This window comes from Syngnathus floridae, chromosome 4, assembly GCF_059516105.1.
Source record: "Syngnathus floridae isolate MCC-2025c chromosome 4, RoL_Sflo_1.0, whole genome shotgun sequence".
Taxonomy (NCBI): domain Eukaryota; kingdom Metazoa; phylum Chordata; class Actinopteri; order Syngnathiformes; family Syngnathidae; genus Syngnathus; species Syngnathus floridae.
This window is the reverse complement of record NC_142416.1, coordinates 2,563,000-2,589,867: the sequence shown is the minus strand read 5'-3', so window position 1 is coordinate 2,589,867 and position 26,868 is coordinate 2,563,000. Positions and strand designations below refer to the sequence as shown.

The following is a 26,868-nucleotide window of genomic DNA, read 5'->3' as shown; positions in this document are numbered from 1 at the left end:
AACTTTTTTATTAAACTATTTTGCAGGTTACAAACTTCAAGTTGTAAAATATGCAGCTGAAAACAGTAATCGAGCAGTGGAAAGAAAGTTTGGAGAACCGTGATGTACCAATGGATTACTGTTTCAAGTGACGTCAGTAGCGCGGCGCGCGGTTATTTACATACAAGCGTGCCCACATAAGGACTACCGGCATCATTAGCGGTGATCATTTCTAAGTGACACGGAGGACAAAGAGTTTGAAGGAATTAAGGATTTGGAGTGACATAGAAGGTTTGAAAAACTATTATGGCTTTTACGCATGCCCGGTCCTACTCTACTGAGTCGGGGGCTGGCGCTCGGCCGAGTGGCTGTCCGCGAACGGTGCGCGGGGCTCGGACATGGCCATTACGCACGTCCGGTCTGTCTGGAAGTCCACGCCGCCACACGCTTGGAAGTTTGTTTTGTTTAATAAAGAGCCGTTTACCAAACCCACGTCTCTCCTTGTACTTTGTTAACGCTACAATATAGTTATCTGTGGAATAAAGACGAGGCTGACGTCAGGGCGCACGCGCGGCGATGTTGACAAAGGACAAGGAATTTGACCGATGGATTTAATGGAATTAAAGTGCACGGATGGTTTGATAATATTATTGGCTTGTATTATAGTTATTTGAAATATAGTTTATCTATCGTTATATGAGCCTGTGGAATATTTTGAAGTGCAAGCGCCCTCAGCCGTGCGCACCCATTGTTGACAAAGAACGATCGATGGATTTAATGAATTGGAGTGACACCGATGGTTTTATAAACATGTTATTCATGCAATAGTTGTCCTTAATCACTCTATATGTTACGTCAGGCCCGTTCTCAGCTCTTTGTTTGTGTTTGTCACGTTAGCATACCTATCGTTTAGCCTGTTGTTGCTATTTAATGAATTGGAGTGACACTGATGGTTTTATAAACATGTTATTCATGTAATAGTTGTCCTTAATCACTCTATATGTTACGTCAGGCCTGTTCTCAGCTCTTTGTTTGAGTTTGTCACGTTAGCATACCTATCATTTAGCCTGTTGTTGCTATTTAATGAATTGGAGTGACACCGATGGTTTTATAAACATGTTATTCATGTAATAGTTGTCCTTAATCACTCTATATGTTACATCAGGCCCGTTCTCAGCTCTTTGTTTGAGTTTGTCACGTTAGCATACCTATCGTTTAGCCTGTTGTTGCTATTTAATGAATTGGAGTGACACTGATGGCTTTATAAACATGTTATTCATGTAATAGTTGTCCTTAATCACTCTATATGTTACGTCAGGCCCGTTCTCAGCTCTTTGTTTGTGTTTGTCACGTTAGCATACCTATCGTTTAGCCTGTTGTTGCTATCCTTTAGCCTGTTGTTGCTCGTTCATGACTGTTTTTGGTGTGGGATTTTGTCGAATAAATTGCCCCCAAAATGCGACTTATACTCCGGAGCGACTTAAATATGTTTTTTTTCACTTTTTGGGGCATTTTATGGCTGGTGCGACTTATACTCCGGAGCGACTTATAGTCCGGAAAATACGGTAAGTAGGAGCAACGTTTCCCATAGGAATCATGTAAAAGCAAATAATGTCTGCTGGACTATCCGAAAAGTCACACTTTTTACCCTATTACTCTGTGTAAAACATGCAGAAAACCAAAACAATAGTTTTATTTTTGCTTTTTCAAACCTTTATAAAAAAAATGAATGTCATTTTACTCTTGACCTCCTAACTTTGCTTGTGGATGAGGGAATCTGTTCTAATTTTCTACACTTGCTAAAAATACCACAGAGAAAACACAGAAAAAGCTAGTAATTTAGTGTGTGTTTGCACGTACTCCTTGCAATGTGCTCACATACGTGTCATTACTTTTTGGTGAAATTAGTGAGTTTTCCAACTGTGTGAGTGGTCAGTGAACGCACCTCGCGCAGAACGTAAAAAAAGAAAATAAAAGAAAAGGATGTGCACAAAATTCTATTGAAAACAAACTGGTACTATCTGACGCACTGCAACAGCATCCGCCTTTTACTAAATGCGTGCGTGTTTTTACAGCAGGGGATACCGAGTTTCACCTACTTTGGCACAACGGCCATACCGTGTCGCGAGCTTGACGATACGCATGCATTTGCCATGTTCCTTTGCGACTGAGTTTCTTAGGAGACATACTCGACTACACTACCGTATTTTTTGCACCAAAAGGCGCACTGGATTATAAGGTGCATCCTCATTGAATTTTTTATTTTAGTAATTATTTCATATATAGGGCGCACCGGATTAAAAGGCACATAAAATAGAAGCTATACTGCAACAAACTGAGGTTGACTCAGGTTGCGGTATGCATCCACTAGCCAATAACCAATGAGCCCTCTGTAAACAAAAGGTCAAAGTCAAAGTCTCCTTTATTGTCAATTCCTCCGCATGTCAAGACACACAAAGAGATCGAAATTACGTTTCTCACTATCCCAGGGTGACAAGACAGAGTTCACAACGCACATACAAGTAAACAACACAGGAAAAATAAAACAAGAAGATGAACAATAAGAGTGATAGCACGCTAGCCACTCACGATGCACAGCAGAGTCCGGAAAGATGACAGTCAACCAGGCCACTGTGAACACGAGCACACAGCAGGCACGCACTGTCCGGTTCGTGGATCCTATCAGGCGAACGCAACCCATCTTGTCGTCCCGCGAACGAACGTACGCCAGGAGAATGGAAGGCATGGCTGGGCGAGCTGGGTTGGCCGCAAGCCTGGCCCGACGTCTCCGCGCTGGCCCCTCTTCCGCTGCCTCGCAGACCCGCTGCCGACGCATCCCAACAATGCTCCAGGACGGAGCAGTCCGAGCTCACGACGCAGTCAAACCCGGGGAGGAAGAGCAGGCCAGTCCGGCGTCGCTCCATGACGAAGCAGTCCGAGCGCCCTTAATCTCTCCGCACCAAAGTCCAGAACGCCATAAAACCCACTTCCGCCGATGTTGAGCAGAACATGCCCGCCGCACTAGTAGCACGACGTATCACACGAGACGAACACACACAAAACTGCCGGACAAACACTCAGTAAACACTCACAAAACACCGAACGGGACAGAGAGTGGCCGCTGCGTGTTTCTCAAACTATCTCCTATAAAATGATCGGAACTAACTAAAGTTCGATCTAACACATTGGTACTGCGTACTTATGTTTCCCTTCAATATCGATCCATAAATTTACTCGAAACATTAACGAAGCAGCCTAATTTGAGATGAAATAGTTTCGTGCGTATAACAGTTATCATTATAGCATTAGCCACCCGCAAACTCCCATGAGCCTCAGCAAAGTGTTGTGGCAGCCCCTGTAAACAATCGCGTTTCTCAAACTATCTCCTATAAAATGATCGGAACTGAATAAAGTTCGATCTAACATATTGGTACTGCTTACTTATGTTTCCCTTCCATATTGATCCGTAAATTTACTCGAAACATTAATGGAGCAGCCTATTTTGAGATGAAATAGCCTCATGCGTATAGCAGCTATCATTATAGCATTAGCCACCCGCAAACTCCCATGAGCCTCAGCTCGCAGACTCCCATGAGGCTCAGCAAAGTGTCGTGGCAGCCCCCTGTAAACAATCACGTTTCACAAACACTCTCCCATAAAGTTATTCGGAACCAACTAAAGACTGATTTAACACATCGGTGCTGCTTATTTATGATTCCGTTGGACATTGATCTGTAAACGTACTCGAAAACATTAACGGAACAGCCTATTTAGAAATGAAATATCCTCGTGGGTACAACAGCTATTCAGTGACGCCCCCTGACCACGGTTGCCATAATGCTGGGAAGCAATGCGACCTTGTAATTTACTAGTCGTACTAAAACGTTCTGAAACATTTTGGCAGACCGCTGTGTACAACCGGTATGGATCAACAAATTCATCAATTGATCCATATATATAAAGTGCTGTGCATTATAAGGCGCACTGTGGTTTTTTGAGTAAATTTTAAGATTTTAATTGCGCCTAATAATGCAGAAAATACGGTACTGTTTTTTTACACTGCTAACGAATAGGTGTGGCAGAGCAAAGGAGATAAGGCGGTAGGTGGGGGTGACAGGAGCGTCAATTCGGTCAGAAATTGGTTTTAAACTATAAAAGTCACAAGTTGGTAACAATGCACACAAAACAAAAAAATTAAAGTTAACATCATCCAACTAGCACAGTGGTTCTTAACCTTTTTGGAGGTACTGAACCCCATCAGTTTCATATGTGCATTCACCGAACCCCTCTTTGGAGGGGGGGGTAGTACCGAACCCCATCAGTTTCACATACGCATTCACCGAACCCCTCTTTAGTGGGGGTGTAATGACATACCAGCAAATCAGTGTGACTTCTGCTGTTGCCTTTGCAAGACCAGTTCAGATATGCGTTATCGGGAATTTACACGACATTCAGGTGTGTTCGGCCATCCGCAGGGGGGGGGGGGGGTAATAGCATACCAGCTCTGCCGAACCCCTGAAGCCGACTCACCGAACCCCTAGGTTAAGAACCACTGAACTAGCACCTTTTGCTATCCATTTGTGGCCTGCTGTCCTCTTTTTTTTTTTTTTGCCCACGGCCTAAAAACATTTAACGCAGCCTGCCACACTAATTTTCTTCGCCTTGATATATTGCCATATAAAGTATTTGTGCTTGTTGTTCACTTTATGAGCTGGGTCTATTTAAATTTGAATAAGTCATTCATTTAGTCTCTATTTAGTATATGTGGCTTTTGGTCAATGGCCTTTGAATACTTACTTCCTTATGTGTCCTCTGCAGATATTTGGCAAGGAAGAGGTATGTGCACAGTGTGTGTGTGCAGCCTCCATTTCCACGGCCACAACTGACTGAGACTCAGCTAACCACAAAGATCCTGGGCAATGGTTTACGAGGAGATCTGCATAGGGTGAGCTAAGATCAAAACTAAATTCAATTGGGTTATAGTCGCAGGTTTTTATCTATCTTGTCTATTTTGTCCCTTCTGGTGCCAACACAAGTGGCTACCACTGAAGTCTTCAGACCTCTTTAGACAGCACTTTTACCTTGTTCTACATATTTGTTTATTGCCAATATTGTTAATAATGCTGACATCAAACCCCCATAACGTTAGGTTTGTTCCACCATTAACATTGCATCATCAAAGAGAGCAAGTGGTTTTAAATACTTAAGATTGCTAATTAATATGTAAGAATCGTCCCTGAAAACATGAAAAAAAATGAAAATTTCAAGATTGTTACTTATGAGATTTTGGCCTGACACCAGCAGTTGATCCCATGGATGTGTTCAAAGTCAAATCAGCTGCTTCTTCAAGAGAGTAGCTACCCAAAGTACAGAGTGTTCATGCTGGAGGTGGCATACGGGGACTCAAGTGAAGTAAAGTGATTTTTCTGAAATCATATATGAGAGATTAACAATGACGGCAAATGTATCTTGTATATTACCATCTGCTGGGTTTTTTTGTGTGTCACTGGAGTGTCTTACTGTTATCATCATTTGAATGTCAACCCAGAACTTGGTGCCCATACGGTAAATTAATATGAAAACTAAATTAGCCAGCTTGTAAGGTTACAACTTTATTACCGTAATCCCTCATTTATCGCGGATAATTGGTTCCAAGACCACCCACGATAGCTGAAAATCCGCGATGTAGAGAAAATTTACATATATAAATATTATATATATTTTAATATATTCATAAATTACTTTGATGAACCTTTATTGTATTTTTAAACTGTATTGTACTTTTACGTACATTGTATTTTTAAACACTGTATAGTACTTTTAAATGCTTCTTTGTATTTTTAAACACTTTTATAAACACTTTAAAGTCAAACTGATTTTCATAAACATCCTTTATTTAAAACATAAGAAAATAAAGAAAATAAGAGTAAATATAATGTTACAATATCCGCAGAAGACTTATATGAACCTATGTTGAAGTTTGATTCACTTTTTTTTTTTAAACACTGTTTTGTATTTTTTAAATATTTTTTTTAAAATTTGAAAGTCAAACTGACGTTCAGAAACATTCTTATTTATTTATTAAATAAAAAAGAAAACAAATAAGAGTAAATATATTGTTACAACATCCACACAAGACTTTCATTAACTGTCAAACGCGCACTTTTTATCAAAGTGGCACCGGCTTCCCGGTAACGGGTTCGATGAGCCGGGGTAAAGGGACTCGTCCGTAACCTAACCACCCGAGTTAAATTAATTCTACCAGAATCAATCTACCGTATTTGCCGGTGTATTGGTCGACCTTTTTCGATCCAAAATCGACCGAAAAAAATCGACCTCGACTTATACACCGAGTCATAAAATTTAACTTCGTATTCATCGCTTCAAATGTGATGGTAACCAAGGCCGTTTCTCATGCATCTCATTGTGCGTTGCACTTAGAAAATTTGAACCGGGCGGCGTGCGCGAGTGCGCGGCCCGCTGGAAGTCGAATGAGGCGCCGCCACCACCTCGGCGGTGCTTATAAACAGCCGATCCGCTCGGCGGGGGCTATTTTCGGCCACTTGGCTCGTGCGCACGGCCTCCCGGATGTGCCGGGCGGGTGCGCGAGCTCGCCGGCCGCTGGAAGTCGAATGAGACGCCGCGACCACCTCCGCGGTGCTTATAAACAGCCGATCCGCTCGGCGGGGGCTATTTTCGGCCACTTGGCTCGTGCGCACGGCCTCCCGGATGTGCCGGGCGGGCGCGCGAGCTCGCCGGCCACTGGAAGTCGAATGAGGCGCCGCCACCACCTCCGCGGTGCTTATAAACAGCCGATCCGCTCGGCGGGGGCTATTTTCGGCCACTTGGCTCGTGCGCACGGCCTCCCGGATGTGCCGGGCGGGTGCGCGAGCTCGCCGGCCGCTGGAAGTCGAATGAGGCGCCGCCACCACCTCCGCGGTGCTTATAAACAGCCGATCCGCTCGGCGGGGGCTATTTTCGGCCACTTGGCTCGTGCGCACGGCCTCCCGGATGTGCCAGGCGGGTGCGCGAGCTCGCCGGCCGCTGGAAGTCGAATGAGACGCCGCGACCACCTCCGCGGTGCTTATAAACAGCCGATCCGCTCGGTGGGGGCTATTTTCGACCACTTGGCTCGTGCGCACGGCCTCCCGGATGTGCCGGGCGGGTGCGCGAGCTCGCCGGCCGCTGGAAGTCCAATGAGGCGCCGCGATCTCCTCCGCGGTGCTTATAAAGTGCCGATCCGCTCGGCTTGGAGCTATTTCCGGCCTCCCTTTGGTGCCGGGTGGCGTGCGCGAGCTCGCCGGCCGCGATCTCCTCCGCGGTGCTTATAAACAGCCGCATGCGCACGGCCTCCCGGAATTTGAACACATTTCGTCAATAAATTTCGCATATTGAATTTTGAAGTTTAATATAATGCAACAATTGAGCTCGACTTATACAAAGGATATATCATAAAATCGTAAATTTCCGTCGAATTTTAGGGGGTCGACTTATACACCGAGTCGACCTGTACACCGGCAAATACGGTAATTTCTTTATGACGCCAATCCCTCTCAAGTCAACCGACGCTCAAGCCGAGTAACTAATTCGAGGCAAATCGTCGAATTGACCGCGCCATACCATGATGGCTCCCTTCGGTTGTTTGATGCTTTTGTTATGTTACGGATATTTTTAGATGTCTTTGTTAAGACCTCAAGGATTCGTTAATTTACTAGAGCGCCCTTGCCCTAGCTGAGCTCAAGATAACTACTTCGAACCAGATCTGACAATTCCTGATGTTAAGGATTAAAACTGTCTTCACTTTAAAAAGGATTGAACGGATTTAAAGAATGACTATGATAGGGGAATAAAGACATTTTAAAGTTGTAATTACTGTATATAAAACCATGCTCAACATAGTTACTACGAAATAATCAATAACCAAATTAATGCTTAAGAAGAGATTTAATGAATAAGCAAGCAAAAGAATTCCAAGTCGAAAAAACAAAAAAATAACAAGACTCTCCCACTCAGAACAAAAGAGGAGAATAAAGGTCTAAAATCCTATTTGGTTGAACAAGTCGAGTGATCGGCTCTCCTTTGTTCCAAAATCCGAATTCTGTTTAAAAAAGAGGAAAGGTCTGGCCATGAGGAGCCTAGCCAAAAAAATTGAATTGGCGACTTCCCCTTTCTGCCCGGAGCGGCTGTCTCCTCTGCCTTCCTCGAAGCTTAAAATTTGACAAAGTCCAATTCGAAGTGTTAGAGATTCACTCACTCCAACTTATTTTGCAAGAACCACACGGGAGACAAGTAAGTTATTTTAGACACCTGCAGGTGGAGAGTCCATTCGTCGCTGTGCGTACAGCGATGTTCGAATGGAGGTCTGACTCTCGGCTCCTGCAAGAGCATTTTTATTAAGAGAAACAGGGTGGGGGTAAGAGTGGACTGAATAGAGAAAGCCCTTGACCTCTGGTCAAAACATAGCAAGGGGTGTTTTACGACTTTGTGTCGGATGGGACAAGCTAGGTTATTTATCACAGGTTGCATTCCAACATAAGCATAAAACTAATCTAGCTAGGTTATTTATTACAGGTTGCATTCCAACATAATCATACGATAAAGATAACCTGGAAAACCCTGACATCTCCCCCGTTTTATCATATGATCATGCCACCCCAAACAACAAAGACAAGCAAGAAAATATAACGTAGAAAGAATAGTAAAAATAATAATAAAAACAAAAAATAATGATAGCAACAATTTCCAGTGAAGATGAGGTTTTCCCTCAATACCCTAGATCAAACCTATTGTGGAAGCGAAAAACCTGCTGGCCAGATGTTAATAGCAGAAAAAGTCTCAAACGGTCCCTCTGCCTTAAGCGACCAGAATGCTATCAATAAAAAAAAAGAAAAAGAAAAACACAGAAACAGTACATCATTGTATCAATCACTTGCGAAGCATTTTTGATGGTCAAATCAACAAGTTTCTGTAAAACATGCTCAGCAGAACAGCGTCTACGCAATCCACGTTTCATTATCATTATGACATCTGTCACGTCTAAGAAGTTGTATATGTACTCGTGTTTTCGTCAGCTGACGATGTTCTAGTCTGTAGGTGTGGTCTGTCACTCACACTGGTGCACACTTGTGTCCAGTTGGCAGGCAGCATCGGACAACTCTTGTGACCACAAAACCACGATCCATTCTGAACAGGCACGTACACTCATAGGATGCAGGTGAGGCAGTGCTTCTGAACTTCTGGATGAAGTAGGTCCCGTCCGATGGTGCAGCCATGTTGGTAGTAGAGCCCTTACACCTTGAAAACGGCTCTCTCATCCTGGCACACAGCGGTGATGTCCAAAGCTCCCATCCAGTTTCCTCCTGGAGAGCAGACGTCGTTAATGCATTTGTGGGTCCCGTTACCTTGGATGTAACATGTGTAATTCACTCCAGCTGGTCTCTCTGTGTAGGCCACTTGTGGTATTGTTCATCCTCTAACAGTCACATTGAGATTTGCCCAGAAGAGTTCATCATAGGCACCGTCTGCAAGTCCAGGGCGGGATGGGTCGGCATCGCTGATTGTGACAGCTCGGTGTTGATATCCAACTCCTCCCATGGATGCCATACATTACGTTTTAGTGACATTCATTGCTCTGGCCTCCAAGTGAACTTGTGTGGAGGAACAGGGGCGTTTCGAACACACATAACGTCCCTCCTGTGTGTGAGCTCTCACAGTGATCTTCACATACCGGTACCAAGTGTTGGTTTCGTATTGGTTTCTGGGGTCCCATGACCAGTCCTATAAGTTCTCATCATGTGACCATCGTTTTCCACGGTCAACATTGTCATTTGGTCTGTTCATAGACCATACCATCTGGTTTCCATAGCAGGATCTCTGCATCCATTCCAACCTGGTGATCCTGAAAGTGGGATCCTTCCATCTGTGGTCCCTTCTCAAGGTTTCTCATTTTCCCCTGGCAGGGTTTTTTTGAGTTTTTCCTTACCCTTTTGGGAGCTTATGATCAGGGGATGCTTTGAGAATAATTGTCAATTTTTTGGCTATGTGAAGCCCTTTGAGACTCTTTGTGATTTAGGGCTATACAAATAAACTTGACTTGACTTGACTTGACATAGCACGCTCCAACCACAACGCAGCAGAGGATCCATCTGGCATATGGATCCCCATTGCTACTGGGATAGCAGAGACACCGGGACATCCCCTCGCCTAGCGGAGTGGGGGTCGTTGTTCGCTTCACCATCATTGAGACGCCCCACCACTCCGAATTAGGGGTCCAGCACTCTCTGCAACTTGCAGTGGCTGAGGTGAATCCAACTGGGCCGTACAGCAATCTTCACTGCGGTAGTCAGGAAGATTTGGAATGGTCCCTCCCATCGTGGCTGGCCCAGTTTCTTCTTTTGATGACCTTGATGTAGAACCAGTCTCCTGGATTGATGGGGTTGTCGACCTGTGAGGAGGAAAGATCAGGCGGCAGTAAATTTGTCTTTGACACAGTTTGAGCGTCCTGATCATATAATCTGCCAAGGACTGCTCTTCATCTGTTGTTTGCAACTCTCGTAGTCAATTGTAGTGCCCATTTAACTGGCATATAGGAGTGTTTGCGGGAAGAGTTTTAACACTACCTAATGATTCCCTCTAACCAAAGACTACTTATGACAGGGGCTTTCCCATGTATTGCCTCCTGTTTTAAAAGAGATTGTCTTATCCATGCCTTCTTTCTCCTCACACGCCCGCACCCACACAGGGTGCGCACACACACACACACACATTTGCACGCACATATACACAAAACGGCATACAAAGTTCAAACGAACGACAACAGACTGTCACAACTTTACAGAGAGTACGCACTAACACAGAACACACAGACAAAGGGATTCTAATCTATCTCTCATGTAGCTTCTTTTGATAGAATCTCCGATTGGTAACTGTATAGCAGAGGTTTTAGCATATAATCCCATACTCTGCTCTCTCTCGCCTCTACTTTTTCATGTCGGTGCAGTCGTAGGTGGCCCCTATTGCAGTCATTGTCTTGTTAACTGTCGCCTTGTGCGACTCCTATGCATGATTGTGTGAATGTCAAAAATTGAACGTACCTAACTTTCTGACCATCCAACCTCAATGTGGTGCAAAAAACCTTACTATTGTATTGAGTAGGTACATTGAGCAACCGAGCTTCCTCCTGACTGAATTCACTTTAGTCCAAATGGCCTGTTCTAAAATTTATATAACTCGACCTCTACTTCTTAAGATTGACGAGCCAAAATCTCAGATCTTGCTCTTGTTTTCTACCGTTTTTGTTTTATCCAAATCCGTTCGATCTCTGATTACAATGCTTTTCTCTGTAGCCCTACGTATTTTTCAATTCTTTTTTATCAAATCTCCTTAGTTCTGTCAAACTCAGTGCACAATGAACCTCCCTTCCACTTTGAACCAAGCTCCACCAAATTTGGTAACGCCGTAGCAAGGAGTGCAATTTGGTCGTCGGACACTCCAAGTCCATATCTTTTTGCCGCACTTCACCCTCTCAAGTTGGTGTTATTTTGTTGTTGATTCAGAGTGACCCCATCCATCACTCTTGAATGACTCCATTGTTCAAATGAGTCCATTTTCATCATTGTGAGTTCCTCCGCTTTTCACTGTCTTTTCCGTCCCCGAGGATGTTGTATTTCCTCCGGAGTGTACTTGTCCCCCTCCAAGCACAACAGCAGTCTTTTCTTGTCCTTCGCCAAAGGTCAAAGGTGCTTCAGAGCCAGGCACCATTTTGTAGTTGTTCACGGCTGCAGGCGAAGTCTCGGATTGGGTTTCAGGGACCCTGACACTGAGAATGACAGGCTGGGACATCAAACTTGTAAGACTATCTCCAAATGTAGCTGCTTCCATCAATTTGCTGGTAACGTTTGTTTACCAAACTTCAAATTCTTCTAATAACAGCGGTCTCGTTTTTATATTGTAAATCCTGCAACTCATCCCATTTTTGAGCTACATTTTACCTATAGTTCCAATTTAATGGGACAGTATGTTGTCTTCAGTATCATTATTGAAAATTAACTCATCGAGGTCTGCGTTCCACATCTAGCCCTGATATATGTCTTGACCTCTCAAATGTTATTAACTGTGTCATGCTTGCTCAAAAATGTGACTTAGAATATGGTGCTGTAAATTCTCAATCTCCCCAATCAAATTGGATCCCACTTCGTAGTTCTTATCGTTCTCATGTTCCTGTTAGCCTGCAATTGTCCAAATCAAAAATGTTGTTTTCTTCTAACTGTCTTTCTTTTGAACCTCCAAATCTCTTGTGTTGCCAACCTATCCACACCAGAAAACCATTTAAAGAGTCTTAAATAAAGGACCAACAGATTACTCCCAATACATATCTCCTCATTATTTACGAGAAAGCACTCCGTTCCTCACTTGTGTGGGCGCACACGGGGCTGCTGGACGATCTATGACCCCACAGTCAGCCTCCCCAACTCTACACGGTGCATATCTTGTCAGTTGTTAATGGAAGCCAGATGTGTCTCGTGCCAATTAGTTCATGGACCAAGGCCCAAACAATCCCGCACGAACCTGACCCAAAACATGACCTGGTCACACTTAGGCTTACTCGTGAGATATACATTGCATGATACCAGAATAAAAATTGACCACAGTATAACACCAAATGTATTAGAAAATCCATGTCGTAAAGTGTTGTATTATTACTATCTTCCACTATCTGTCCTACTCACTCCCTCCTTCTGAGGCTTGGCAACACCCATGCCTCACACCTTGAGAAACGTTTTGGGAGAACGTGTTCTTTACTACGTATGATTCTATCATCATTTAATTTGACTTTCTTTCCAAAACGCTTCTCAATTTCCCAGTTCACACATGTTCTGCATGTGTTACTGGTTGTCCATTTTTTTCTCTAGTTAATTATCAATCCAAAAGCTATGTTTTTCTTTTTAGCATTTAACTTACTCAAAATCCCTCTTTCATCAAAGTCGCTCTACTAATTTTCCATAGTAGTCGCCAACGACTTCAACCATTCAACCTGTATTTTCCTTTCATTCAGGCAATCATTCATCAATGCTCATATGCATCTCACACACAGTCTCCAAAAAGGAGTCTTCCTATCACATTGGTCCCAATTCATCCAAGCTCACCACACAACATTCATATACCATTTTCAACTCAAGGTTCCTGATAGAACAATCCACCAATCCAAAAAAAACTCAACAAAAAAAAAAACACTGGCAAATTAATCTGAATTTTTTCTTTGTTTTTAAATTTGAAGAACTCAGTTTCTCAGATTTAGCTCGCATATAGAATTTTGTATAATCTTATAACACAACCAATCAATCATCCCTATTAAATGTAGCATTGCAAAATCTTAAATTCACAATTTAGCATCTTCCAATTTCTGAAAGCATGTTCTGTTGTTTTGTTTGCTTCGAATTTCTCATGAGGGCTCGACACTAACATGCACTAGTGTGAATTAGTTTCTGCTCGAAAACAGATTTCTCTCTTTTCCTCTCATTTTTATCCGTCAAAATTGTTTCTGTTCTGCGGTGTAAATTGAATAGACAACAGTCTAGCAAATTTCTTTATACAGAAAGTTTAGCCAATCTTCATCATTTTAACACATACGCACACACATGCACAGCTCTCACGTGCGAAAGGTAGGTCCCGGCACAAATGATTCGTCACAGGCTGGCCATTTCCCGTGGTCGAACATGAGCTGGTCCCTCCCATGCACACGAGGACAGCACATTCTAATTTCTTTTTTTTATTATTTATCTTCTAGAAGCAAGTTGTATTTCTTTACCACTTGATTTGCATATTTTAACTTTAGTGTACCCACACAATTTGATCTCTAGTCATTTGTCATTGGGCATACAAACAGCATTGTCATACTTCTTGGATGGACAGGAGCTCTAAAAATCTAAAAAGATTTTTTATAAACTGACAATGACATGTTTTGCTGTCATATGGGAGAGGTTTCAGATCTTTTAAATTTTGATACATGATTTGCATAGGAGCGGAACCTCCTCTTGCCCCTTTGCTTGAGCCGCTGCTTGAGCTGCGGCCTTGTACCTGCTCACAGGGGCCTTATTGTCCTGGTCTGACAAACACTTGTGACCTCATCAGTTTTCATTTTTATGTTTTGTCTCTTGAATTTGTTCATTTGTCATCTCTTTGTGAAGATGTCAACCACACTCTAGCACTTCTACCACTTCTTCCACATTTCAACTTTAAAATGTCCTTGTACTCCATACATTTTCTTCCACTTCGGCATGTATTGCATACAATTAAGAAATCTACTTGCCATGTACCTCTCATCTCAAAGAAGTGCAGAGCAAGCGATTTACCGTTCTTATTTCCCATGTTAATTATAGTAGATTAAGGTTTTGCAATTTTTTTTCAAGTTTTTTTTTTCTTTGAGGATCCTCAATGCAGGTTTAAATTGACCTTTCAACAAATTACTAGTCTGTTTTAGTGCCGTGGATCAATGCTAGAACTGCTCTTTAGTCAATTTATCCTACCAGTCACACTCTCAACCACACAAACTCCAGCGCTTTTTAGGCCTATCCAGGGTTGGGTGTAAAACCCTCCCAAACAGCTTTGGAAAAACGGACGAAAGAAAGAATCTACGCCCTTCTTCAGTTAAGAAAAAGAAGTTCTGTTTTTCTTAGCTCGTTCCTTCCACTGGGACTTGAACCCAAGCTGTTCTTTGGCCGGAAAAACATACAAAGAAAAATCTACGCCCTTCTTTGATTAACAAAAAAGAAGCTCTGTGTTTCTTAGCACGTTCCTTCCACTGGGACTTGAACCCAAGCTGGATCTCGTGCACCTCTACGTTTTACGCGTTTCACAACAACACAATCACACAACTTCAGGCCTTTAACTTACTTGTCCCCTGGTTCGTTGCACTGCCGGGTCCCGTCAATCTACCTCTGTCAGACGAAGGTAGACCTAAGATGCTGGCCCGGCGAAGAATTCTCTTCCCACGACTTTCTTTTCCAGGTCCTCCTAATGGACGCTGGCTTGTCGACAATGCAGCACGTCCTTCTTCGTCAGACAGACAGCGGGTATGAGGGATCCCGGGTTTCGGCACCAAAATGTTAGAGATTCGCTCACTCCAACTTACTTTGCAAGAACCACACGGGAGACAAGTAAGTCCTTTTAGACACCTGCAGGTGGAGAGTCCATTCGTTGCTGTGCGTACAGCGATGTTCGAATGGAGGTCTGACTCTCGGCTCCTGCAAGAGCATTTTTATTGAGAGTGGACTGAATAGAGAAAGCCCTTGACCTCTAGTCAAAACATAGCAAGGGGTGTTTTACGACTTTGTGTAGGATGGGACAAGCTAGGTTATTTATCACAGGTTGCATTCCAACATAAGCATAAAACTAATCTAGCTAGGTTATTTATTACAGGTTGCATTCCAACATAACCAGACGATAAAGATAACCTGGAAAACCCTGACAGAAGATTCTGGAAATTCATCTTAGTAGATTTCGATTCAACCTAAAAGAGAATGAAAAATCCATCTTCGTTCTTTTACTCCGGGCAGCGTCACGGCCATCGCCCTGACTAGGAAGAAGCGCGCCCGCTCTGTGTCCGGGCAACATATTTATAGGCTTCTGGCATTGCCTCATCGTAATATGTAGGTGAAACGTCAGAATCCCTGCACCACTGGTTGTCTTGGCAACCTTGCTTCAAGCAGCAACCACTGCGCCCGACAGCAATCGGCCACCGGATGCAGATGTTTCCTGTTTTGCTCATTCTTTCACTATTAGCCCTTGATGTCTCCTCTCAACTTAATACATTCAGGTATGGATGGAACACCAATGTTAAATACAGGTTGGACAAAACATTGCAACATTAATCACATATATCTTGTCTAATAAAGATCAATCTCAACACATCATAGTACTTAACATAATAATGGGTTCCTCCAACTTAAACAGATATATTGATATTGCTCAAGCTGTTACATCTTAAAATTATGGCATAGCAAACTCATATTCCAAAATTGTGCGTTGCTACGTGTTTGAACAGGTCGTGTCCTCCCAATTGCTAACAATTTAATTTATTAGATTTGTTAATTTCCATCAGGTCACCCCATGTAAAGCTTTAACACCATCTCCTGGTGAAATTTTGAAACTACTACATGTTTTGGGATAGCCAATGTGCCTGGGCCAAATTCAATACCTAATTTTACACATTTTTTTGAAGTGTAATCGTGTCTGTCTCCTCTCTGCTCTTGCGTGCTAGCTGGCTGACACGCAAGGGCATCTGCACAAGACTTTTTATACACTCTATTGTACTTTTAAATACGTTATTGTATTTTAAACACTTTTTTGAACATTGCAAACTGTAAACGTGTCACGGTTCCGCTCTGCTCTTGCCGTGCTGACCAGCTGACGCGCCCCTGCAGCCCAGCGCGAGGGCATCTGCACATTGCTCAGAGGCTGTCCCAAATCCTGGACAGCAGTGCTTTTTTCCTACGTGCGCGGCAGCCAGCCAGGCACCCGGCGCTTGTCCTCAGTGCACGGCCCGCACTATCACCAGTCATTGCTGTTGCCAATGATTTCTGCACGGCGGTGCGTTTTTCCTTAGTGCGCGGCTGCCTCGTCTCCGCTCTCGCCCTGCGGGCCGGCTCACGCACCCTCCACGCTAGACCTCTGAGGCGTGCGTCACCAATACGGAACGGCTAACCATCAGTCCTGACCGTTTTGTCTGCTTTGACACGCACGCTTGCCACCTGATTCCTGTTTGCCTGACCCGCTGTGTAACGAGATGCCCACACGACGCGGGTTCGCTGGCCGGCTTGTCATTTTAAAGTGTAAACGTGTCATGACTCCGCTTTTCTCTTGCTATGCTGACTGGCTGACCTGTCCCCACAGCCCAGCGCGAGGTTATCCGGACAAGACTTCCATCCATCCATCCATTTTCTATATTGCTTATCCCCACGGGGGTCGCGGGTGTGCTGGAGCCTATCCCAGGAGTCATCGGGCAGTAGGCGGGGGACACCCTGAACCGGTTGCCAGCCAATCACAGGGCACACAGAGATGAACAACCATCCGCACTTGCACTCACACCTAGGGGCAATTTGGAGTGCTCAAATTGGCCTACCAAATATGTTTTTGGAATGAGGGAGGAAACTGGAGTGCCCAGAGAAAACCCACGCAGGCACAGGGAGAACATGCAAACTCCACACAGGGAGAGCCGGAGGTGGAATCGAACTAGCACCCTCCTAACTGTGAGACGGACGTGCTAACCAGTCCACCACTGAGCTGCCCCGCACAAGACTTTCATAATTTTATTTTTAAACACTTTATTATACTTTGAAACACTATTGTATCTTTAAAGCAGTGGTTCTTAAACTTTTTCCTTGTTCGCACCCCATTCAATTCACCAACCAGTTCTCGCACCCCTAACCCTAACCCTAAATAATTATTATAATAATAATTGGTTTACTTTACAGCTATAAGGCTTAATTAGCATTATCCCTAATCCCAATTAACACAATGACTTCTTGATTTCCAGAATTTTTCACTTTTTTTGGTTACCCGACCATTATCCCCGAAAAATTGTAAATTTCCCCCAGGGTATCCTCGCATCCCCTAGAAAGCATTCTCGCACCCCTAGGGGGTGCGAGCACCCCCGGTTAAGAACCACTGTTTTACAGGGAATATAAAGACGCTATGGGGTCCCAAAATGTATTTGATAAAGATGGACTTGTATTTTTGGAAACTGCGAATTGAAGAGTAATCGATGAAAAATCAACGGTTGCGTGATCGTTGAAGTTCATCCCAGAAATTGCCGACGTGACTGACATAGATTATAGGAGGCCGAGCGTTGCCGAGTTATTTAGCCCATGTAAGCATAATGGCGGATACAGAAGTGGAAGCGATGTCGTCTGACAAATCTCCCTCACGTGATTCTTCACCTTCTGACGAAAATGAAGAAGAGTATGATTTCTTTCTTGGGGTACAAGGCTACCAATTTGAACCAGTGAGAAGTACCCCAGCGACTGAAGCATCGCAGAACGAAGGCGCGGAAGGTACAGCCAGATCGGGAGAAAATCAGTGGCTATATACTGATATTGTTTTGGGTGTCCAATTTAATAAATTCTAAGAAAGTTGCAAAGAAAGTTTCTTATAATAAAATATTCTGTAACATATTTTTTCATAGGGTAGAAAACAGTAGGAAAATATTTTTTTAGGATTGGGAAAACCCATGAACGATTATTACTTTGTTGTGCTAATTCTTATTATCCCTTTGCACACAGTATGTTACTACCGAAGTTACACCTATAGTTATAAGCCTAAACTTTTTTATTTTTCAAATAACATTTTCATACCTCAAGAATCTCCCTTTTGGCAATTGCACGGCTCTGTCTTGGCACTTTTGCGGGGGGGGGGGGGTGAACTTGGGGGGGCTCCGTTTTCTCTATTATGCTTATATGTGAAGTATTGGAGACAAAACACCAGGAAATTGTATGGATCTTCGCGCTATCAATCGGTAAATAATGGGGGGAGTCCTATCATATACGTCACGGTACCATGTGATCCAGAATGGCGCGGTTCATGACAGGGACAGGAAAGATCGAGAAATACACACAAATTGACTGCGTTTGGCTCACGAATGCAATTTTATTTCAAATTCTATCCGATTATTTGGATACAGGTGAATATAATCGAACATTCTGAGTGGTTTTTAAAACATGTTAAAGGTGCCTTTACATACGCTTTAAATACTTGCTATGCCCTTCTGCTTTAATGACGCACGATGTGAACTCGCTGACTGGCTCATCAGCTTGCCTCGTAGTCCTGCTTTGCCGGCATTTCAGCCCTCCTTGTTTCCTTTAAACTTTCCCCAAATAAAGAGCCCTTGTTGCATTTGGTTGTCCTGCCTCGTTTGTGACAACAAAATGAAGTGCGAATCAGAGATGCTGCTGATTCTGCTCACACAAACGAAGTGGAATGGATATGTAGCAGGGGATTGAGATAAAGCCTGGTTAGAACTGCTCCTACAGCTCTAAGCCAATCATCGGCAAGGATACAGATCTACATGTTCCCCTTGGTCTCATACCGGCCAATAGTGTGCTGTAAACTCATATGGGCATACAAAGCCTCGTGCTCCAAGTGACGCCGCAAAAAGTCGTGATGCAACGAATACATCCGCAATATTTGTTTTCATAAAAATCCGGGATGCACTGAGGCTGCGATAGGTGAACTGCAAAGTAGCGAGGGATTACTATATTATGAATTATAAATCCTTCAATTTGATTCTACAGTTATTTTCAATGCAGAGCAGGATCCTGGTCCATGTAGCCCATTTTAGACTCAAAACCTTTTGGCGTGATAAGGTTGCAAATAAAAATAAAGTGAATGCGAGGTCTTTGGCATTTGCCATTTGGTGAAAATATACAGCTCACCATTTTAATCAAATTGGGTTTCTCATAAGGTGGCACGGTGCTTGACTCACGGCCAACTCACAGTGCAGAGGTTGTGGGTTCGATTTGAGCTTCAGCCTGTGTGGAGTTTAGATATTCTCCTCGTGCCTGCGTGAGTTTCCTCCAGGTACTCCGGTTTCCTCCCACATTCCAAAGACATGCATATTAGACCGATTGAGCACTCCAAATTGCCCGTAGGTGAGTGTGAATGATTGTTCGTCTTAATGTGCCTTGCGATTGGCTGACAACCAGTTCAGGGTGTACCTCGCCTCCTGCCCGAAGTCAGCTGGGATAGGCTCCAGCACGCCCGCGAAGCTCATGCAGACAAAACAGTTTGGAAATTGGATGGTTTCTCATAGTTTGGACTATTACTTTTTTCGGATTGACAATGGATGTAGGGACGGCACTTTTCAATGGGGATAGGGCATGATTATTTTATGAATGACGAAGGGACGATGACAGAAGGGTGCCCAGGACAAGGTCATAGGATGAAATGCACATCTCTATTAAAAACAGATTTTGCCACTTGCTGTCTACTGAAAATGACATCACATGTGTTCAGAGCTCACAAATCACGGCTTATGTGAGGGTCAGAAGCTGAGGTTCGCGTTAAACCCTTTGTCGAGGACTTATTGGAGGGCAAGTCATGTGCCAGTAGCTTTGGTAATTCCAATAGTGTATCTTAAAGTTTCTGCAGTTGAAAAGCTCGTCATTGTATCTTAGGACACAAGCTGATGGGCCGCTGCGAGGCGAGCCACCATCCGTCTCAACCACTGCATCTTGGCCGCCCCCAAGGTTCCCTTCTTGAGTGTCCCACCCGCGGCCCGGAGTGTTTACTTGGAAGAATTAGTGTTCAAAGCAGGCCCGGGCCACCCACATAATGCAACTAGGAATAATGGAATAGGAGTTAGGTTTTCTCTTTTGAAACACTATATGACGAGGGTGGGGCATCAAATTTTGTGTTTAAAATTTCCCTTGCTCCTTCATAATCATGGGGGTGGTTGTGTGTCCCAATGATCTTAGGAGCTAACTTGTCAAGGGCTTTATGCCACTGCCAAATAGGTCCTTGGTGAGGGACCAATCAAAGAACAACTCACAGATACTTTATGAATACAGTAATCCCTCGCTACTTTGTGGGTCACCTATCGCAACCTCGTTGTATCGCGGGTTTTTATGAAAACAAATATTGCGGATATATTTGGTGCATCGCTGCCTTTTGCGGCGTCACTTGGAGTGTGGGGCTTTGTCTGTCCATATGACTTTACAGCACACTATTGGCCGGTAGACGAGACAATGAGAATACGTTTGCTATCCTTGCTGTTGAATAGCTTAGAACTCCTCATTTCTAGCCACGCTTTATCTTAGCCTCCCGCAGTCGCTATACATTTCCAATCTTCCACTTTGTTAGTGTCTGCAGAATCGGCAGCATCTCTGATTTGCACTTATTTTGTCATGAACAAGGCAGGACAACCAAATGCAACACGAGCTCCCAAAGTTTAAAGGAGACAAGGAGGGCTGGAATGACTATAGAGGATTTTCACGAGATGGCGGCGCACACATTTGCAGCGACTTAGGGCTCTCCATTTCAGTGCTTTTTTCTTCTTATTTTGTAATCTGTTTTCTTACTATCGTGCACTTTTGTTATTGCGAACCTACAGTACATCTGCCAGACGCTTTTGGGTTCCTGTACCGGCTATCTGTTTCGACTGACTTTCACCACAAGCACAGTATTCCAGATGACATAGCGAGACCGCCGGGCTCTCCGTGGATTGTTGTCGGGTCTTGGAGGCGGCGCAGAAGGGGGAAGATGAGGAAGCAGAAGCGGGGCCGCAGGTCCGGTATTATGCTAAGGCTACGCATGAAACCAAACAAGCCACCTCTCCCGAGTCTCAATCTCTCCAACACCAGATCCCTGGTGCACAAGACGGACGACTTGGAACTGCAACTTGCTGGAAACAAGTATGTTTGTGACTGCTGTATGCTGATCATCACTGAAACCTGGCTTCACCCGGACATACCCGACGCTAGCGTGCAGCTAGCAGGCCGCACACTGCTCCGCAGAGACAGAACGGAGAACTCCGGGAAGAGCAAAGGTGGGGGGCTCTATATTTATTTACATGATGATTGGTGCAACAAAGAGACAGTCATAGACAGTCAGTGCTCCCCGGACGTCGAGTACAGTAAAGTGCCGGCTTTTTTTCCTCCTGAGATAGCTAACCGTTGTGATAGGCACGGCTGTGTGTATCCCACCCGATGCCTGTGTAAACACAGCACTCTCTCTCCTGCTGAACATCATCAACGGACATCAGCAAGCTCACCCCGACGGTGTTCACATCATTGCAGATGATTTTAACAAGGCCAATCTAAAGACTGTACTGCTGAGTTTCCATCAGCATGTAAAATGTGCCACAAGGGGAGAGAACACTCTGGATCATGTCTACACCAACATCAAGGATGCTTACAGAGCCATACCCCTCCCCGTCCTCAGACAGTCAGACCATCTTTCCCTCCTGCTCTCCCAAGCCTACACCCCCCTCAGACACAGGGCGAGGTCCATCATAAAGATTGTTACGACCTGGCCTGACGATGCACTCACCAAACTCCAAGACTGTTTCATACATACAGATTTGGACTTATTTGGACACCAGAAGCTGAATATACACACAGAAATGGTTCTGGACTATATTCAGTTCTGCATTGGAAATGTGACTGTGGAAAAAAAATCCAAGTTTTTCCAAATCAGAAACCCTGGATGACCAGTCAGGTCCGCATACTTCTCAGGGCCCGCGACGCCGCCTTCAGTTCAGGAGACAAAGCTCGATACAGTGCAGCCAGAGCTGGCCTGTGAAGAGGAATGAAAAGAGCGAAAACAGACCACAGGATGCAGAGTCCCATCTGTCCAGCAACAATAAAAGGAAGGTGTGGCAGGGGATTTATGACATCACCAACTACAGAGGTAGTGATACGTCATCAGCAGACCTGAGTGCACCACTGGCAGAGGAGCCAAACTGCTTCTTTGCTTGGTTTGATTCATTCCAGCAGCGCTCATCTGTCCTTGCCCTGCCCCCACCCCATCCCGGTTCCTGCACCACTCCAGTCACTGTCCAGGTGCACAACATTGAAAAAGTGCTGCTTGCTTTGGACCCCAGGAGATCCCCCGGCCCAGATGGGGTGCCTGGTAAAGTGCTCAAAGCATGTGCCAACCAGCTGGCCCCCACCTTCACCGGGATCTTCAACCCCCCCCCCCCCTTGCTCAGGCTGTCATCACTTCCTGCCTGAAAGCCTCAACAATAATCTCGGTGCCGAAGAAGTCTCCCATCATCAGCCTGAACGACTACCGTCCAGTGGCTCTCACTTCGGTAATCATGATGTGCTTTGAGAGATTGGTTCTTCAGCACATCAAAGACTATCTTCCCCAGACCTCGACCCCCACCAGTCCGCGGGCAAATAGATCCAAAGAAGACGCCATCACTATAGCTCTCCACTCTGTACTGAACCACCTGGAGCAGCAGCGGAGCTACGGCCGCATGCTCTTTTTGGATTATATTTCCGCATTTAACGCAATAATTCCGGACAGACTCACCACAAAACTGGTTACTCTTGGCCTCCCCCCTCTCACATGTGCCTGGATTAAGGACTTTCTTTCCAACCAACCCCAGACTGTGGCACTTGGCCTCCACCTCTCCTCCGCTGAGCATCGGCTCCCCTCAGGGCTGTTGTGCTGAGCCCCCTCCTCTCCTGCCACTACACCCATGACTGCGGACCGGCCCACAAAGACAACCTTATTGTCAAGTTCGCTGACGATACCGCATTGGTCGGTCTCATCGCCAAGGATGATGAGGCTGCCTACAGAGAGGAGGTCCTGAGGTTGGCGGCCCAGTGCTCAGAGATCAACCTTGCCCTGAACACCAAAAAAACTAGAGAAATGATCATCGACTTTATGAAGCACAACACTGACATAGGCCCCCTACACATCAACGGCGAGCGTGTTGAAAGGGTCCAGACCTTCAAATATCTCGGCGTCCTCATCTCAGACAACACCTCCTGGTCAGAGAACATCACCTCCATCACCAAGAAGGCTCAGCAGCGGCTACACTTCCTGAGAGTTCTCCGGGAGCACAACCTCAACTCCAACCTGCTGCTGACCTTCTACCGCTCATCCATCGAGACCTTGCTGACATACTGCATCACAGTATGGTTTGGCAGCTCCATTGCTGCTGACAGCAAGAGATTGCAGAGAGTTGTCAGGGAAGCACAGAAGATCGGTGGTTGCCCTTTCCCCTCCCTGACGGACATGTACACCTCCCGCTATCTCAGCAGAGCCAAGGCAATGTCAGGAGACAACTTCCACCCTGGCTCTGTCCTGTTTGACCTGTTGCCCTCAGGGAGGCGCTACAGGAATATCAGGACAAAGACAACCAGACTTAAAAATTGCTTTTTTCCGAGACCCATAACTGGTGTCAACGGAAACATGTAATAAGCCTGATCACTTTGGACAACATATTCTTCCATGTGCAATATATTTATACTTAACCACCACAACTGTGCATTTGTCACTTTGCAAACTTGTTTACATTGTAGTTTAACATCTATCACATTTTTGTATACTTTATCTTTTCTATATACTTTATAGTTTTATTTTGTACTTTTGGGACGCTCTAATCTTGTTATACAATGTATAATGACAATAAAAGGCATTCTGATTCTGAGAGCAGAGCTTGCATCGTACGTCATCAAAGCAGAAGGGCATAGCAAGCTTTTTAAAGCTATTTAGAAAGTATTTAAAGATACAACAAAGTGTTTAAAAGTACAATAATGTGTTTAAAAGTAAAATTATAAAAGTCTTGTGCCGATGCCCTCGCGCTGGGCTGCAGGGGCACGTCAGCTGTTCAGCACGACAAGAGCAGAGCAGAGCCATGACACGTTTACATTTTAAATTCTTTAAATGTTTAAAAATAAAATGAAGCGTTTAAAAATAAATTTATAAATGTCTCGCGCTGGGCTGCACGGGTGGCTCTTCTCCATATACACAAACACCCTCATATCCACCCACAGCTCAGTCTCTATCATCAAATCAAATATGCAGACGATACTACAATAATTGGACTCACCAACAATAATGAACAACATTACCGTGAACAGGTCACCCAAGCAGCCACTTGTTGCGAAAACAACTACCTACAGCTCAACACATAAAAAGTACAGGAACTCTTAGTCGACTTTTCACGCTCACCCACTCACAAAACACCCATTTCCATCTCCACTTAGCACATCATCATCACTGACTCATTCAAACTCCCCGGTACGCACATGCGAAAACAAATTCCACCAACTTGTTGTGTGGTCATTAATAAATGAATCTAAATCTGACATTGTTGTAATACTGTCATGTAAACAATGGTAAAGTTTTGGCACAGTTCTGAAACGAACGCAAAAAAACATTCCAAGATCCTCGCTCACAGTTCTCCAAGCAAAGTCCCGTTTACTTTTGTCCCGGTTGTCATGTCTTCATTGAAGACAAGTTGATATTTCACAATTTCATGATACGATTAAAAGTTATTAAGATGTGTGTTTATTCAGAGGTAGTTTATTAGTTTGAAGTTCTTAGTGTAAAGTGTTAAAGCTATAGATTTGAATTAGAGTGAAACGTCTACTCTGTAGATCGCGTCGTTTCTCGGTAAGGTAGGAGCATCTCTTGTAATAGTAGTAAACTTCTCGAGAACAATGGCGTCTATTTGTGCCATGACGTCGATGTGAGTTGCAGTTTCAGTCGGGATATTTAAATGTAGCTCTGTCCATTGAAGTATGGAAACGGGTTATTGTGATTGTTTCAGAAACCTGAATTTTGACCTTAACCCAAACATTAATTGCATGTAAACATCGTCATTCTAACTGTGTTGTGTTTAATCATTTCAGTCCAAATCAAGTCTGGATATGCAAGAGAGCCAATTATGTGATGCTGAACTGCCTCCTTCAAAACCGGAACTCCGCTACCATGGAATCACAACAGGGAGCACAGAAGGTAATAACAAATCGTCACTTTGAAGTAGTTCAATATTAGTGTGTGTGTGTGTGTGTGTGTGTGTGTGTGTGTGCGTGTGTGTGTGTGTGTGTGTGTGTGTGTGTGTGTGTGTGTGTGTGTGTGTGTGTGTGTGTGTGTGTGTGTGTGTGTGTGTATTAATTCGTGCTGTGCACAAATCCTGTGGTGACAGGAAGGGAGTGTAGTATGCTGCACATGCACACCAGCTGTGTGTATGCTTATGCTCGCCAAGATTCACTTAAGACATGTTTAAAGACACATTTCTATGATATGGCCTTTAATTAACCTGGAGTGGCTGATACGGCTGGAGTCTGTGTTTTCGCTCCCTCTCCCCATACCCCCCACCCCTCCCCGGCTGGGGAGGTGGTTAGGTGACACCCAAGCTGACAGCGGCTGTCTGGATTCTCGTGGACCAATCAAGTTAAGGGAAATGCACCGGATTATCCTCCTCGAAGACATTGCCAGGACAATCGAGGGCACCTCCGGCAGCTCTTCACTTTGATTTGGACATCCACTTTTTCATTGTTTTTTTTTTTTTATATTATGTATTTTATGTGCCCTCTCTGCATCCATTGCAGCCTGGTGATCCTGAAAGGGGGATCCTCCCATCTGTGGTCCCTTCTCAAGGTTTCTCACTTTTCCCCTGGTAGGGTTTTTTTTAGTTTTAACCTTGCCCTTTTGGGAGCTTAAGAACAGGGGATGCTTTGAGAATACTTGTTAATTAGTTTGTCAATGTGAAGCCCTTTGAGACGGCTTGTGATTTAGGGCTATATAAATAAACTTGACTTGATGTGAAAAAGCATTTTTGAATATTGTCAAACGCGCACTTTTTATCAAAGTGGCACCGGCTTCCCGTTAACGGGTTTGGACCAGCCGGGGTAAGGGGATTCGTCCGTAATCTAACCACCCGAGTTAAATTAACTCTACCAGAATCAATCTAATTTCTTTACGACGCCAATCCCTCTCAAGTCATCCGAAGCTCGAGCCGAGTAACTCAATTCGAGGCAAGACTTCAAAGTGACCGCGTCGTATTGATGGCTCCCCTTTTTTCTGTTTGAAGCTGTTGTTATGTTACGGATATTTTTAGATGTCTTTAAGACCTCAAGGATTCATTAATTTACTAGAGCGCACTAGCCCTAGCTGAGCTCAAGATAACTACTTCGAACCAGATCTGACAATTCCTGATGTTAAGGATTAAAGCTGTCTTCACTTTAAAAAGAATTGAACGGATTTAAAGAATGACTACGATAGGGGAATAAAAACATTTTAAAGTTGTAATTACTACATATAAAACCATGCTCAACATAGTTACTACGAAATAATCGATAACCGAATTAAGGCTTAAGAAGAGATTTAATGAATAAGCAAGCAAAAGAATTACAAGTCGAAAAAAACAAAGAAAAC

The 26,868-nt window shown here is 44.1% G+C and overlaps 1 protein-coding gene across 22 annotated transcripts in view; it reads left to right on the top strand.

Moving 5' to 3' along the window:
• The window catches only part of LOC148398573 (palmitoyltransferase ZDHHC5-A-like), a 247,889-nt gene that overhangs the window by 116,886 nt on the left and 104,135 nt on the right, over positions 1-26,868 (top strand). For 20 of the 22 annotated variants that reach the window (XR_015857906.1, XM_088372917.1, XM_088372915.1 and 17 more), the window contains 2 exons: positions 4,798-4,924; positions 25,341-25,446. Coding sequence is in view for 20 of the 22 variants with exons in the window: in XM_088372917.1 (XP_088229043.1) it covers positions 4,798-4,924; positions 25,341-25,446 (233 nt within the window). In the remaining 2 variants the exon portion in view is untranslated. Of the gene's footprint in view, positions 1-4,797; positions 4,925-9,112; positions 9,194-25,340; positions 26,267-26,868 lie in introns of those variants that run through there. The other 2 variants (XR_015857907.1, XM_088372927.1) reach the window with 2 other exon arrangements.